The 16,217-nt window shown below is 42.0% G+C and overlaps 1 protein-coding gene across 7 annotated transcripts in view; it reads right to left on the bottom strand.

Moving 5' to 3' along the window:
- The window catches only part of MTOR (mechanistic target of rapamycin kinase), a 119,592-nt gene that overhangs the window by 74,168 nt on the left and 29,207 nt on the right, over window positions 1-16,217 (bottom strand). For 4 of the 7 annotated variants that reach the window (XM_044769665.2, XM_044769663.2, XM_014849803.3 and 1 more), the window contains exons 20-26: window positions 11,328-11,414; window positions 8,596-8,763; window positions 7,984-8,096; window positions 7,503-7,677; window positions 6,255-6,347; window positions 5,426-5,572; window positions 1,097-1,239 (exon numbers count right to left, since the gene is read on the bottom strand). In XM_044769665.2, coding sequence (XP_044625600.1) covers window positions 1,097-1,239; window positions 5,426-5,572; window positions 6,255-6,347; window positions 7,503-7,677; window positions 7,984-8,096; window positions 8,596-8,763; window positions 11,328-11,414 — 926 coding nt within the window. The remainder of the gene's footprint in view (window positions 1-1,096; window positions 1,240-5,425; window positions 5,573-6,254; window positions 6,348-7,502; window positions 7,678-7,983; window positions 8,097-8,595; window positions 8,764-11,327; window positions 11,415-16,217) is intronic. The other 3 variants (XM_070511090.1, XM_044769666.2, XM_014849806.3) reach the window with 1 other exon arrangement.

Genomic DNA, 16,217 nt, shown 5'->3' with positions numbered 1-16,217 from the left:
ATAAAGAAGGAAATAATCACTCTTTAAAACTTCCTACTTAGAGATAATCACTGTTGCTATTACTTTCTAACCTTTTTCCTGTGTATATATATTTTTAATAGTTGAAATCATACATTTATGCTATTTTGTATTCCATTTTATTCATTTACATTATATGTAAATCTTTTACATGCATTAAAACTTTTTAAAAACCAAATTTTTAATGGCTAAGATGTACTATTTACAACAGTATTTTTTATGGCAAATTCTGTTTTCCAAAGATGGCTACAACAGCATCTCCTGTTCCATGTGTATCTTCTAGAATCTTGCTACTCCCCTATCAAGAGGTGGTATCCAACGCTCCTCCCTTTGAACTTAAGTGGGCCTTTGTGACTGCCTTGAACAACAGTGTGGCAGAAGTGACACGATGTGACTTTCAAGGCTGGGTCATATAAATACCATGCACTTCTGCCTCATTCCCTTGGGGACACTCACTCTTGAACCTAGCCAATATTCTGTGAGGAAGCACAAGCAACCCATAGAGTGATCCACGTGGAAAGGAACTGAGGCCGCTACCCAGGGCTGATTTCCAGTTGATAGTCAGCCCTGGTTTGCCCTCTTGAAAGTAGATCCTTTAGCCCCTGGACAAAGACCCCCACTGACACTATGCGGAGCAGAGACAAGCTGTCCCCACAGGTCCTGCCCAAATCCAGATTCATGAGTGAAATAAATGACTGTTGTTGTTCTAGACCAGCAAGATTTGGGGTATTTGTAATACAGCAATAAATAATCAGAATATCATTATTATTGGAAACAGGATATACTAAACTATTACATAGTTGTTTTCATAGTTGTAAATGACTTTGAAATTAAAATTCCAGACCTAAAGCTACTAAAGATCTACCAGCGAGATTAAGATGAATGCTTTTCCTGTAATATGAGCTTGTTCAATTTGCCTTTTTCTTTATTGTTTCCTCAGACAAGTTAGCAAAATTAAAAATACCAGCCTTTTTACTGTTATCGCTAATAAAAACGAATTCTTATATAACGTTTTTTATGTGCTGATCCTCTTGATCCCATCTGAAGCTGGGAAGAAGGGAGCCCTGACACACCATACCTGGCCATTGGGTTGTAGGCCTGAGCCAGGGCCCAGCAGGAGCGCAGGGAGGGTGATGAGGAGTCCTTCAGCAGCTCCAGACTCAGCCGCCGCAGCCATTCCAGCCAGTCATCTTTGGAGACCCTTCTGGCAGCTCCCCAGGCCTGTAATCCCACAGGTTACAATGGGAAACCATGAGCTTCAAGGGCCAATTGTAAAGAGCCTCATCGATTTAATGATTATTCTACTTCTTTGATTTATAAAATTATACCTCTCATGATAAAACTCCCTCAGACCACAAACATAAAAGAGTAATATTTAATTAAAAGCCATAAAGCAAAACCTCTGGAATATAGTACAATATAGAAAAAGCCTATTTTACAACTCATTGGTGCTGGACTCTATCAGCAAAGCAGAGAGCTCTGCAGACACAGAATGGATGGGGACTGTCACACTCAGAGTGCATTCAACAAAGCCTAATGGCCTCTAGCAATACGTGATGGGCCCTGGGCACTCTGCATTAGGACACTGGTTCATCTTACAGCAAAGAGTCACACAGGGAGCAGGAAATGGCTCAGGTTTACACCATCAGGAATCATGTTACACTCAGGTGAGCAGTGAGCCCAAAGCACACGACACTATGGTAGAATGAGACAAGAGGAGCTGAACAGATTTAATTTTTACTTTCTGATTTATCTCCCCCAATTCTCCTCAAAACTCTGAGCTCTTCAGGCATCAAGAGTTACTACCTGGGGCAGCTGGGGAGATGGACGGAAAGATTCAGGCTCTGGAGATGGGTGGGAGAGTATAGTGACCAGAAGCCACACTCTGGAGCTCAGTGGCTTGAGCACAAATGTCAGTTATCTAACTTACTGGCTGACCTTGGGCAAGTTACTTAACTTCTCTGTGCCTCAGTTTCCTCAATTGTAAAATGAGGATAATAGTTCCCACCTCATAAGGTGTTGTAAGGATTAATTAAGTTAATAAATTTAAAGGAGTTATAACAATTCTTGGCACAAAGTTAGTGCTGCATATATGAGTGCCTATTACTCAGAAGTTAGAAACACCTGGTTGGAACCTTGGCTCTGCCATTTGGCAGCTACAGCACTCTGGGCAAATTACTTATATGCTGCTTCCGAGCCTTGGTCTTCCTCATCTAGGGATAATGCATTTACAGGGCCTAGCTGGAATACATGAGCAAAAAGTGGTTGCAATTATCATCAAAATGACATCTCTCTCAACTGGCCTACTCCTAACTACTAAATCCCTAACTTCTAAATATATTCTTAAAAGATTTCCAGCAGAACAGACACGTCGACCCTCCTTAAACTAGGAAACTGCTTAAGAGCAGAAGTTCTTAGTGAGTGAAAGACACGCATCAACGACTTAACCCGTCACCTCTCTGGGAGAAACCGGAGACTTGCTGTGGCCTTTGATGAGTTATTAATGAATAATTTTACATAAACTATTATTTTATGTCAGAAACCGAAGTAGAGATATTGCAAGAGACAAAACGAAAAACTATGTGAAGGATTCTCACTGACCACACAATGAGAACCCCTGAACTAGAAGGAAGAGTGACACTAGATACCAAAGACTTGACTTTTAGACCTTGTTCTGTTGAATGAAATGGGAACATCAAGGCCTTTTCTATCCATAGGTTTTTGGCTTCCTCCCTACACAATGGATCTCTGGATAGCTGCACTGTAGAACGTGGCCTTTTAAGAGGTGGACACACAGAAGGAAGCATTGCTATACAAGGAAATAGCACTCTGACGTGCGGTTGAGCCTGGGTAAGGTGGAGGCAGTTCAGCATAGTAGTTAAGAGACTGGGCTCTGGAGTCACACTACCTAGGTCAAATCCTGGCTCCACCATTTTACTAGCTGACATTGGGCAAATTACTTATCCTTTCAGTACCTCAATGTCCACATCTGTAATAATGGGGACATTAACGACAGCACCTAACTCATAGGGTTATTGTGAAGATTAAATGAGTCAATACACATAAAGTGCTCACAACCATGCCTGACACACAGAAAGCACTCAACAAATGTTGGTAGTTGTTATTGCTATCATTGTTGTTGTTACCATTTGATAAATGGTAGAAAATAGGTATTCAAAAAACCTTAGATTGGGGCTGGCCCCGTGGCCGAGAGGCTGAGTTCGTGCGCTCCACTGCAGTGGCCCAGAGTTTTGCCAGTTTGGATCCTGGGCATGGACATGCCAGCACTCATCAAGCCACGCTGAGGCAGCATCCCACATGCCACAACCAGAAGGACCCACAACTAAGAATATACAACTATGTGCCGGGGGGCTTTGGGGAGAAAAAGGAAAAAATTAAAAATCTTTAAAAAAAAACCCCCAAAAACAAAAAAACGTTAGATTAATGGACAACTGCACAATCTATCGAACAGGCTAAGTCCCCACATGGGCCATTCCCTGCTGCTCTGTAAGTCAGAACATAATCAACTCCCAATTCTCTGGGTTATGGAGTAACTGTTTAAACACTAGCCAGTTTCCTCTGCCACCCACCCACTGCTGACTGCCTCCTCTGCTAACGCTGGTGCATGCTGACGGGATGCCAGCTTTTCCATTTAGAAGGTAAGCCCAAATAGATTATCACAGGACGGTAAAGTTGCTGAAAATCCTGGAAGGCATTCTAGAGGTATCTATAAATGGTTTTTACATTTTCTGTACCATTTAAATCCTCTATTAGCAAACCCAATAGAAAGGCAACTGAGGTAGCAACTGTTATTCTGAAAGCTGGTTAAAACTGACAAATATACCAATCTCTAATTATCATCACATGAATATGTGGAAGCACAATTTACTTTTCGACGAAATGGATCTGAGACTCTAGCTGTGGAGGATTTTGCTTAGGGTTTTTGAATTTGATCCATTCTCTCAGGTGAGATAAACTAGAGATTCTTTGTTTACACTGTTTGGCAAAGGTTATGCTTATTTTTCCAAGTCCCGAGCAGAAAGCAAAACCTCCTAGGAGCAAATCAGACTAGTGGGGGATTTCCTAAAATAGAATAAAGCTCTAAAGCAGGGTGGCTGGCTGCCTGATTGGAAGGACATTCTGAACCTAGGCAGCCTGAAAATACCTGGGTGGAAATGTGTGTCTGGCCTTCTTACCCGACCCCTCCCTCAAGTGTGAAGCGTCAGCAGGGGGGCCTCAACAACTGCTTGGGAATACCAGGTGACTGATGACTTTTTCTTCCTCCCAAAGCCTCAGAATAGCAATTACAAAATCTACAGAGGGAAAGCAGCTTCACTCCTGATCCAGGGATATTTGAGAACTTACATCTTAAATCATTAAACATTTCTCGCAGTGGTCACCTTACAGCTGTCTGTGCAGGTAATGACTGGCAGAATCGTCAGTAACAGACCCTGTGTTCCAAAGCTGTGTGTGAGCACACGCACATAGGTCTGTGTTCAAATCTTTATGGGCTTGGCCAAAAGAAGAGAACCAGTTAGCTGGGACCCAGTCCTGCCCAGTTCTTTACCTTTATCTGCTGTTACAGATGAAGCGCAGCTGCCTTGGGTCAGCTGCTAATAAAGGAAGAATAATACTGCGTTGAAATCCCAACTGGGAGCTTCTTACAGCCACCAGAAACACTAAAGTCTAAAGCAAAATGTGGAACATAAGCAAGCTGGTATATTTATTTAAAAATCAGTGACATAACTATGATTATTCTGCTCAGATCCATTAGATATGCTTGGAAACTGCCTATATTTAAGTGGATGGCCAGTGGCATACATGGTGAGAAGCTGGTTATACTCCAGGTTTTGGTGAGCATAGAGAATTCAGTACTTATCTGCAAGGACCTAAAGCCTCACTATACAAAGTGTGTCCATGGACCAGTAGCATTGGCATCACCTGGGAGCTTGTCAGAAGTGGAGAATGCTGGGCCAGACCTTGGAATCCCTGAATCAGAATAAGCATTTTAACAAGTTCCTAGCTGTTGGTAAGCCAAACAAGTCTGAGAACTTTGAGAAGAAGTGCTTTAAAGAGCCTGCATCAGGTGCTAACTAGGGGCTCACTGGTTGTGTTCCATTCATATAAAAAATGAGAATGTTATTTGCAACAAAGCGTTCTACTATCAAAGCTGCAAGGCAGCACAAAAGGACACTTTGTTCTTTTCCTTCTACTAAAAAAACGTACAATTCAGACACCTGGAGAAAGACAAAGTGACCTATGTCCATAGTATATAAATTTTCAGAAAAATGCTTGGGCTGGTTTTTGGTGGTTTTAAACTGAAAGTCACAAGAGCTGAAAGTTGTGAACAAGACAGAAGAGCAGGAAGGCTCTCCTTTCCAAGTCCCCGGGGAAACGATGGACCTGCCTTTTGGAGGTTGATGGTGCTGACATGCAGTTTCTTCATGGGCCCCGTTTCTACTGGTCCACTAGCCAATGCATCCCCTTGGCCACTCCTCAGCATTCGATGCTGGTAAATCAAAGGGTCCTCTTCTTCATCAGCAAGGGTGTATCCCTGCAACCAGAGATTCATGGAACAAACCCACAACCCCACTAGACACTCCCAGTTTAGAAAACATCCTTAAACCTTGAGGAGTTCAGATCTTCTGGAAAAGCCAGGATTTAGGTATGACTCCACATATGGACAAAATGAATCATGGGTGGGCTGTATTCCCCACTGCAGACCAGTCTTTCTTGGTCACTGACAAGCACTGACTTTGTAGTAAGAGCATGCAACTGGCAAATATGAAACAGCTGTGAGCAGTGATAAAAGGGATGAAAAGCAAGGGTGGCAAAGAGCCTGCGGCCTGTTTTTATACGGCCCAAGAGCCAAGAATGGTTTTTACATTTTTAAATGTCTGAAAAAAAATCAAAAGAAGATAAATATTTTGTAACATGTGAAAATTATTAGAGAATCATATTCTGGAGTCCATAATAAAACTTTACTGGAATGTAGCCATGCATACTCGTTTATGTATGCATATGGCTGCTTTCATGCTGCAGTGGCAGAGCTGAGTAGTTGCAACAGAGACCACATAGCCTGCAAAGCTGAAAAAATTTACTATATTTATGGAAAAAGTTTTCCAATCCCTAGTTCAGAGCTAAAAAGCTAGATATACTCCCACAGCTAAGATGACAAGCATATCAATTAGGAAAGACAATGAGGGACTTTGAAAGTGAAGTGAAGTGCAGTTCACCTTGACAATTCTGCAGATAAGCACATCATAGCGCTGATGGTTGATTCGGTGTCGCACCAGGACTTTATTCACCATTGGAATGAAAATTTGATACTATAGCAGGAGAGGGAAGAGATCAGAAACCATTACTTTGGAAAGCAAAGCAGAGAAAAGAATACCAGCACCACTACATTATAGCTATTTCTTCCAAGTTTTGGGCTAGCTCTGTGATACTCAGAAGAATCACTTTTTACCCCCTCCTGCTATAATCCTAGTCCCCATCATCTTCCACCTGGGTTACTGCAACAGCCTTTTAATGGTCTCTCTGCTTCCACTCTCAGCTCAGTCCATTCTTCCACACAGCACTGAGAGTAATCATTTAAAACTGTTAGGTCAGATCATGGTATTCCTGTGCTCAAAATCCTCCAAAGACTTCTAATCTTGCTCAGAGTGAAAGCCATAGGACTTACAATGGCTCAAGACAGTGTGTGCAAATTTCAGTGGGCATCACCCAGGTGACCCGGAGGGCTTATGAAACCAGAGATCACTGGGCTCTACAACCAGAGTTTCTGATTCAGTAGGACCAGGGTGAGGCCTGAGAATCTGCATTTCTGAGAAGTTCCCATCTCTGTAGATACTGCCACTGCTGCTCTGGGGATCACGTTTTGAGAACCACTGGCCAACAATCCCAGTTTCAAGCACCACCCACAGCTCAGCCCCGCAGTATCTCTATGACCTTTTCCAAGCACTTCCCCCTTTGCTCCCTCCTCTGAAGTCGCACTGCTCTCCTGCTATTCCTTGAACACTCCAAGCATGCTGCCATCTAGCACCTCTGCACGTGCTATTCATGCAGTGGCTTCAGCCTGCATCCCACTCTCTGGGCTTGGGCCTTTACTTTATTTAGGTCTCTGCTCAAAGGTCAATTTATCAGAGAGGTCTTCCCTGTCCACCCTAAATAAACAGCATCTCCCTTCACTCCCTCCCGTCACACTTATGAGACAAACTGTGCTTATTAACTTTGCTTCATTGGAATGTAAGCTTTGTGAGAACAAGGATATCATTCTGTTTACTGTCTTATCCCCAGAACAGCACTTAGCCCACATAGCTGGCTCAATAAATATTTGCTGAATAAATGAAGCAAAAAAGTGCAAACAATTCCTAGCTCTCTGACAGTGGTTGAGACCTACAGACTAACCAATAGAGGAGTTCACAAAGTCTTCTTCCCCAAGGCAGGCAGAAGAGCATGTCTGTTTAAAACTCCTGCCTTACCTTCTTCCCCAGCTGAAAGACAAGTGAAGACAAGGTGTCCATGGCTGTGGGACGCAGTTCTGGGCTCTGGTCCAGTGTTCGAACAATCGGGTGAATGATCCGGGAGGCATAGTCAGTGAAATCCAGGGACTCTGTTAGGCGGTCCACCGTCTCTAACGCTGCCCTACAACAATCGCTAACATATGGTAATTGCTAACATGCATTCCCAAAGTAAGAGAAGTGGCTGAGGGTTACCTTAACAATCAGCACCGAATGGGAAGGAATGGCCTCTGAGGTATTTTGGGTGACAAGGATCCAATATATATTCCAGTGGGATGGGGAAAGTTAAGATTTCCATAAATGTGGGACATTTCTGGACTAAAATAAGGGGAGTTGAAATAACAAAAAAAGTAGAAAGGTGGCGTGGGAACTTAAGAAAAGGACATATTCAACAAAAGATTAAAAGCTTGATGACTGTTAGTCCCAAAGAGCAGGTGCTTACTTTCGAGATGGCAGTGGAACTTCAGGGGCATCAAACAACTTCACAATCGGAGGCAACAACAAGTGCAGATAGTCATCCAGGTTGGCACCAAACAGCTGGATTGCAGCCAGCAACTGCAAAAGGGATCCAAAGCATGGAGATGAGCAAATTCAGTCAGGTACCAAGTATCTAAGTACCTGGAGGGGACAGTGGGATGGATAATTCAAAACTCTGTGGGGACTCTGAAAAGCCTTCTTAAGTGGCTTTGCACTATATTTTTTTGCAGCATCTTTTCCCCTCATTTTATTTTGCTTATATATTACTTTGCTTTCTCTGAGGTTATTTCAATTGATAAGGAATCCATCGCTGAATAATAGAGAAAACTGGTCTGGGATAAAACATTTACCAAGAATAATCCATTAAAGGAGACAAAACGTAAGAATAATCAAGAGAGGATTGTAAACATTCTATAAACTGTAAACTGCATGCATTGGATATTAGAATTCCTTGGATTTGGTCTTGTGGATTGAGCATCACCCTGACACTCCAAACAGGGTCTTGCCCCATAGGTGACCATGCAGGGACTCTGATGGACCCTTGAAATCTCTTGAGAAAATGCCCTGGGCTACTCACCTTGATGGAGACAATGCGGCCTGGGCTGTTGTCATGCATGAAGACACGTAGCATGTGCGGGATCAGCTGGGGCAGGTACAGCTTAAATTCACCCCCAAGAGCTACCACAATTTGCTCAATGAGAAGAATGATTGTGCTCTGGATTGAGGTGTTCATGACCCAGAATTCCTATAAAGAGGGAAGAAGTAGAAGAGCAAAGCCAGGTGCCCTTCTGTTGAAATATGAACCAAGGAACTGAGATGGCCAAAAAGAAGCAAAAATATAGTGAGAACAGTCTGCCTCAAGATGGACTCCTTCTCTACCCTCCTCTCCCTGGGCCTCCTTGTATCCTATGTCACAGTCATAGTGACAAATGAAAGTGCATTTCTCCAAATGCGCCCAGCTGCTTCGCTCCTCTGTGCCTTGTTCATGCTGCTCTTTGCCTAGCATCCCACCTCTAGCTGAGCCTAAGCCCTATTGGTCTTTCTAGACCTAGCTCAAGTCTCACTTTTCCTACGAAGGCTTTCCTGTTCTCCTGCCATTATCCTCGTTGGGTCCCTTTGCCCTCCTCTTTTCTAGTGCCTGTAATACTTACTTTTCTTTGCCACCCACCCTCTACTAGTCTGTAAGCTAGTTAAGGGCGAGAAACCCCTTTGATCCATCTCTGTCTCCCCAGAATCTAGCAGAGTACCCAGCATTTTCCAGTCACCCAAACATGTTTACAGAATGAATGAATGACTAAGTCTATGTCACTCTAGCTCTCAAGCTGTCCAAGGTGGGTTCTTTACTTTGGGCACCACCTGGTCTCTACCAGAGGGCAATTCCAGTATTAAGAAGATTTCCTGCCCTTTCTAGATTTAGAGTTTGCTAGATAGCATCTGACATCTGTCCCATATTTTCAGTCCTGGATAGTGCCACAAAAGGAGCACTTCTCTACAGCCATATAATTATATTTCACATAAGTTACTAAAATAAAGACTTGGCCAATTTGCCGCATCCTGCCTCAGTACTACAAGGCAAATTGGTCCAAGTCTCCGACTCCAGAAAAAGCTGTACTTTCAAATCAACTAAAAATGATAGCTGTCCACTGACTTCTTTAAAACCTCTGAAGCAGGAGACGATGACAACAGAAACTCTACTAATGATGGCAACACATGCATATTAATACTCTTGGGGCCCCAAATAATTCAGAGTAGAAGTCAGTGAAAAAAAGTGTAACTCCTCAGATGAAAGGCTTTATAGAAGCAGAAAGTATTTTTATTAAAAAAAATTTTTTTAAGCATAATAGCTTAGAAAGTAAAAACCATACTAAAAGATGCTGGTAAAATTTTCTCTCTGCTTGGAGAGAGAAATATTCTGAAAAAGCTATTTTCTCTAGATAAAAAGCTTTGGCAAAGAAACAGCACAGATTTTATGGCCTCCACATTTCGTCTGACGTTCATGCACTTGGCTCACACTCTGCCTTCTTTAGAGAAAGGCCACCCACCTCCCCACTGTGTTACTATCGGCTGCTCACAGTGGTTTCTGTACCTCAAAGAAGCCAGGCAGCCTGCCCAGGGATGTGGGCTGGATCACTGTTCACGAAGACTCTTCTCCTCCTGGGCTCAAGGGAGCTCATTAGAACACTCAGGATTAATAGCCAGAGGAAGGGCCCCTGTGGCACCTTCTATGTCTTGGGAGGGAATGAAAGCTGTATTTTGCAGGTGTGAGGCCCCCACCTCAAATCCCTGTTTTGGTCATAAGTCTTTTTGGGGAGAATAAGTCACCGATTCCTTCAGCTTCAAACCACAGAGTCCACTGCTTTCTCCCCTGCTGCTCCCCCCAATACTACCCACCAGGCTCTTTAGCATTCTGCACAACTTTAGCATTCTGCCTAACTCTTCCTTGTACAGAGGCCTCTGTGGCAGGAGTCAGGGAACAGAGCAGCTTCTAATTATTTATACATATAGGAGTTGTTCAGTTCTGAGACCCAGTTTTGGGAAAGTTCCACTTTTGAAGCCAGACACTCTGATTTTGGTCCTGCTGCTTCCTCCAAGCTAACTATAGAGGTCTGGTGTAGAAGAACAGAAACCATTGGAAGAACTATCTTCCAATTCTTTGAGGACATAGTCATCTCTGCAAAGCAACCTTCCCAACAGAGACATTTAAATTATATAGAACAGCAGGAAGCAGGCCTCCCTCTCAAACAGAAGAACAATATTGCCATCAATGGGGAGTCCTCTGCACCTGCTCAAAGCATGGTATAAAATCTGGGACGTGAGCCTTCCTCACACCACTGCAGTCAGACGGTGGCATTTATGCTTTTGCAGGTAGCAGGGTAAAGCATCAGCTTCTTCCTCAGTGCCTGACAGGAGTCCATCGTATTTAACGGCCCTAGGAAAACCCAATCCCCAATCCTCTCTTAAGGCCGTGGTTTTACGGGCAGTAAGGAAGAGGGCTTTCGTGGGAACGATAAAGCACTGTTGTGATATTAAAGCGAAATTAAAGAACTCAAGTGTCTATTTCTGGCAGAACATCACTTCGGGATTCTTCCTCAGACTCCACACCCTGGACTCCTGCCTCTGGGAGCCTGCAGCAACAGCCCCTCCTTCTCCTTTTGTAACCCAGGAGGACACCTTGCTCCACTTTTTAGCTCGGGTTGTAACAGCTCTACAATGACCCATGAAAGAAATGACCATGTTATCCAAACCTGCTTCTGAATGTTCCTGGACCCGAACACTGATGAACAGGTCGAAGCATTAATTTCTACTCACTCTCATGAGGGTGACTATTTCATCCATATAAGGTCTGATGTGGCTCTTCACAAAGGACACCAACATTCCCAACTGCTGGAACAGAAACTGAAAGGAGAAGAGGTCAGCAAGTTGGCGCCATGAAGGATGTAGAACTCCCAGGCTTACCTAAAGACAACTACAGAACCGGTTTCTGCACCACCTAATCTACTGAAAGTAAGTTACAAAGAATCAGACTTAAAACCTGTGATGGTGACGGTGGTGGTGGCTAAAAACAACTGTCAGTGGCTTTACACACCAGGTAAACCAGTTACTGCATAGCAGGGGTTTTGGAGCCATACTGCCTGTTTTGAATCATTCTGTCACTTATGGCTTTACGACCTTCATTTAACCTCTCTGTGCCCACCTCTTCAGTGGGAAAATGGGGATAACAGTACTTGTCTCACAGACTGGTTCTAAGGATTAAAGGGATTAAGACCTGGAAAGCATCAGAACAGGGACATGAATACTCAATGAATGTTAAGTGCTCAATGAATATGAGCCATCATTGAAGGATTTCTGGAGTCACTAGAGACTTAAAAATGGACATGAACAATCTGGTGCAAGACTGGCTTCAGAGTCCTTTCTGGGAGATCAGCCTCAGAGACCAGCACCACAGACCCACACAGAGCCGCCAGAAAATAGATACAGTAATGTGTGGGTCTTTTTTTGGAGCCTCATTTGAACAAGTGAAAAAGACATTTCTGAGTCAGTAAATAATGATGAACAATGACATTCCTTTGGGTCCCGTGTGCATTGAAAAAATGAGGCAGTTCTTAGAAATTTGCATCATCCCAGTTCTTCAGGATCGAGAGGCACTTGAGGACCTTACTAGCCGGTTCTGGTCACGTAGTGCGCCAGTGGGAGAGCTGCTCTGAGGTTAAGGAAGCTGCAATGATCGAGACCGCCTGGATGAAAATCCGGGACACGCTGCTAACCTTGGACAAATGACCTAACATCTCTGCTCCTCGACTTGCTCGTCTGAAAAATGGGGATAACAGCACCTTCCTCACAGTGCTGTTGTGAGGAGTAAATGAGTTAATATGTGTGAAACAAGTTAATACGAATGGTGCCTGGCCTGTCACTATTCAATAAATATGGGCTATTTCCATTCTGGAAAAAAAAGATGGACATGAAATTTTTAATCAGCTATAAACATATATTTTGTTTATTCAGCCCTAATTCACTACCACTTACTTTCTAAAATAAATGCGGCTAACTATTATGGGCACCATAGTTGATTTATAGTAATTAACTCAATTAATTAGGTCTTTGTTAACTGTGTCTCTAAGAAATTATCAACTAAAACAGCAAGCAAATTGAGGGAGGGATGGGATAAGATTCTCTTTAGGTTGGTACCTTGCAATTTTAGGAGGAGATGCCATCTACTCAATAAGGATGGGAATGAGGAGGGCTTGGGTAAGGGACATCCAGGTTAAAGATGTCTTTGGGGTGTATTTTTATTTTGTTCTCATCTTCAAATAGTGCTACATGTCAATATTAAGTAGTAAATCATATTCTAAACCCCCCTCCCCAAAAGACTTTTATAGCCTTCTCAGTCTTTGCTGCCCTCCTCTAACAAGGATAATTTAGTGATAAACATACATATTTTCACTCTTATGCACATTTTGAAACTTGGGTGTTAGGGATAAATAAAAAGTGTTATTTCAAATATTGACTAACAGACTTACAGAACTCATTACCTGAAGAGGTGAGACTGACAGGACACACAGGATTGGGCCCAAAGAGCTTTGACTAATTCTCAATGACAGGGACATCAATGGCTGCTAGGTGGTAGAAGCTGGTCACCACATGGCACAGGTTGGACTCAGTAGAGCCATCCCTACCCACCTCCTGGGCCTCCTCACAGAATCACGTTGACAGTTTGTGTGAAATGGTCCCTAAAAAATACCTTACAGATCAAGGGACATGAGACTCTAAATTTGATGGTTCTGTAGTTAAATTTTTGTCATGCGAAACCTGAAAGAGGGAAGAAAATCTAAGCTGGAGAAGCAGGGCACTGGGGATGGCAGGGAGGTCAGGGCAAACCACAGGACAGAAAGGAGAAATGCCTCCTGATTGTTGCGGCATTTCCTATTAGATGTACATGGGGAAGCCTCTCAGTGGCCAATTCATAAGGAGTAGCAACAGGGGGGATACACACAGGCAAGTACCTCATTATAGGTAGAGCCCGGGTGGCCACCTTATTTCTTTTCCCTTCGATTCTTTCTCAAGCTTTTTTCTTTTTCCCCCAAAAACATTAGTATTTTAAAAGAGCATACAGTTTTGTTCCTGAAAATATGGTGGATTAGATCTCCCCCCAAATCCTCCCATGAAATGCTTAAAAATAATGCATAACAGATAGCAAACATTGTTATTAGATTATCAGAACTGAAACCTTTCACATAAAGCTAGACATTCAAAGGGTTACATATTAAGAAAAATGATGAATCCCCCCTCCCAATCTGTCTACTAGCAAAAGGAGACAAAGAAAAATGTGTCAGTCTTGATGTGGGGTTTACGTAGAAAAAAAAGACTCCTCTAGGAGCCCACCCAATGGTGTAGCACTTATAAGTTCACACACTCCATTTCAGCGGCCCAGGGTTCGCGGGTTCGGATCCTGGGCACAGGCCTAGCACCACTCATCAAGCCATGCTGTGGGGGCATCCTACACAGAAGAACTAGAAGGACTTACAACTAGGATATACTACTATGTAGTGGAGCTTTGGGGAGAAAAAAAAAGAGGAAAATTGGCAACAGATGATAGCTCAGAGCCACTCTTCCTCACCAAAAAAAAGGAGACTTTAAAAAAAAAAACGTTTCCCCTAAGAGTCTGTAATTTCAGGCCACTCTTATATGAGTTTAGGGAGTTATTTTAACTATCTGTGTGGCCTGAGAAACTCTAAGCCAAGAAATTAACTTAAAGTTCCCCCAGATCACCTGGCAGAAGCAAATGTAAATCCTCTCTGGAGAGATGCAACTTCAGAGCAGATTTTCTAGTGCTGCCCCAGGGAAAACCCAGCTGAATACAATACTTGATCCAAAATTATGAAACACATATAGGGATAGACCACTGCTAGTGTGACTTAGCAAAAACAATAAACAACAGAACCAGATCCATCAAGGATTTTACATACATTAGAATTACGGGATAGAAAAGACCTATCTGCTTAAAGAGTTGAAAGAAATAAAAGTGAGAATAAAAAAATATGAGTAAGGAACAAGATACCACCAAAAAATAATCGGCATATTTGAAAGAACCTAGCATAACTTTAGAAATGCGAAAATGTAGTTGAACCTGAAAACTGAATGACAGGTCAAAAAGACATAGCTGAAGAATTAGCAAGCAAAAAATGGATGTGAAGAAATGTCCATAAGGCATCTTTGAGAGAGAAAGATGACAAATTGGACAAGCAACTAAGAGACATTAAGGACAGAGTGAGAAGCTCTACATGTTGAATCAAATACTGAAAGGAAAAAATAGAAATGTGGATCCTTATATTCAGGAAGCCCACAAATCTCAAATAGGATAAGAAAAAGAAATCCACATTTAGATATACAACAGCGAAACTTCAGGACAACAACAACAAGACCTAAATATCCATAGAGAAAAGGGAAATTAAGTAAAAAGGAATCGTGATTTCTCAACAGCAACAAAAGAAGTTAGAGGCCAGCCCCAGTGGCCTAGTGGTTAAGTTTGGCATGCTCGGCTTCAGTGGCCCGGGTTCCCTTCCTGGGCACAGACCTACACCACTCGTCTGTCAATGGCCATGCTGTAGTGGTGGCTCACACACAAAAAGAGGAAGATTGGCAACAGATGTTAGGTCAGGGCAAATCTTCCTCAGCAAAAAAAGAAAGCAAAAAAAGAAAAAGATTCAGAAAACAGTGGAATAATATCCACAGTTGCAGGAGAACCCAGAATTGTATTCTCAGCTAAATGAAGATTTTAAATGAGGGTGAAATAAAGATTTTTTTTCAGATAAACAAAAACAGAGTTTACTTCAACAGATGCTCACAAGAGGAATTTGCCTCAGGAAGAAGGAAAATGATCTCGGGAGAAAGCAATGAGATAGGAGACAGAATGATGAGAAATGAAATAGCAAGTTGTGGAAGAATATAAACAAACACTGCATAAAACAACGGTAATAATGTTTAATTTGGTGGTTAAGACAAAGTGATACTAGATAATAACATAAGAGAAGGGAGGGAGATTGAGTGATATGGGAAAAAACCCATATTTATTGCTGAAATAATATGATATCTAGACTTTGCTTTAAAATACTCCAGGAAAAAAAGTGAGTGTATAATATGATGACACCAAATTGATAAAAAGCTAATAATTATTGATGAGTATAAAACTTTAATATGTTATCTACTTTTGTTCATGATTGAAATATTCCATTACAAAATATTTAAGAAAACTAAAGGTGGCCAACGAGTAGAGGGCAAAAGATAAGAAAATGAAAGCTCAATGAAGCCCCCAAGAAAACAGAAAAGAAAGAAAATAAACAGATAAAGCAGGACAAAAATAAAGCATCAAGTAAGATGGTGGAAGTAAACCCAAATATATCAGCAATCACAATAAATGCAAATGGGCTAAATGCACTGAGTAAAAGACAAAGATTTTCAAAGTGGATTTAAAAGATAATCTAGCTGTATTATCATATGTATTATTATTATGAGCGATCCATCTAAAGCAAAAATATCACAAAACAGTTGAAAGGATAAAAAAAGACATACACCCTCCAAAAAAAGTTGTTGTAGCTATACTAATATTAAGCAAAAAAATTTTAAGGTATTATTAAAGATAAAAAAGGGTCATTGCAAAATAATAAAAGATTCAGTTTACCAGGAAGATATGATGATTTAAAA

Source organism: Equus asinus, chromosome 5 (assembly GCF_041296235.1).
Source record: "Equus asinus isolate D_3611 breed Donkey chromosome 5, EquAss-T2T_v2, whole genome shotgun sequence".
NCBI lineage: Eukaryota > Metazoa > Chordata > Mammalia > Perissodactyla > Equidae > Equus > Equus asinus.
Note: the sequence above shows the minus strand (reverse complement) of the source record. Positions and strands in the feature narration are given on the sequence as shown.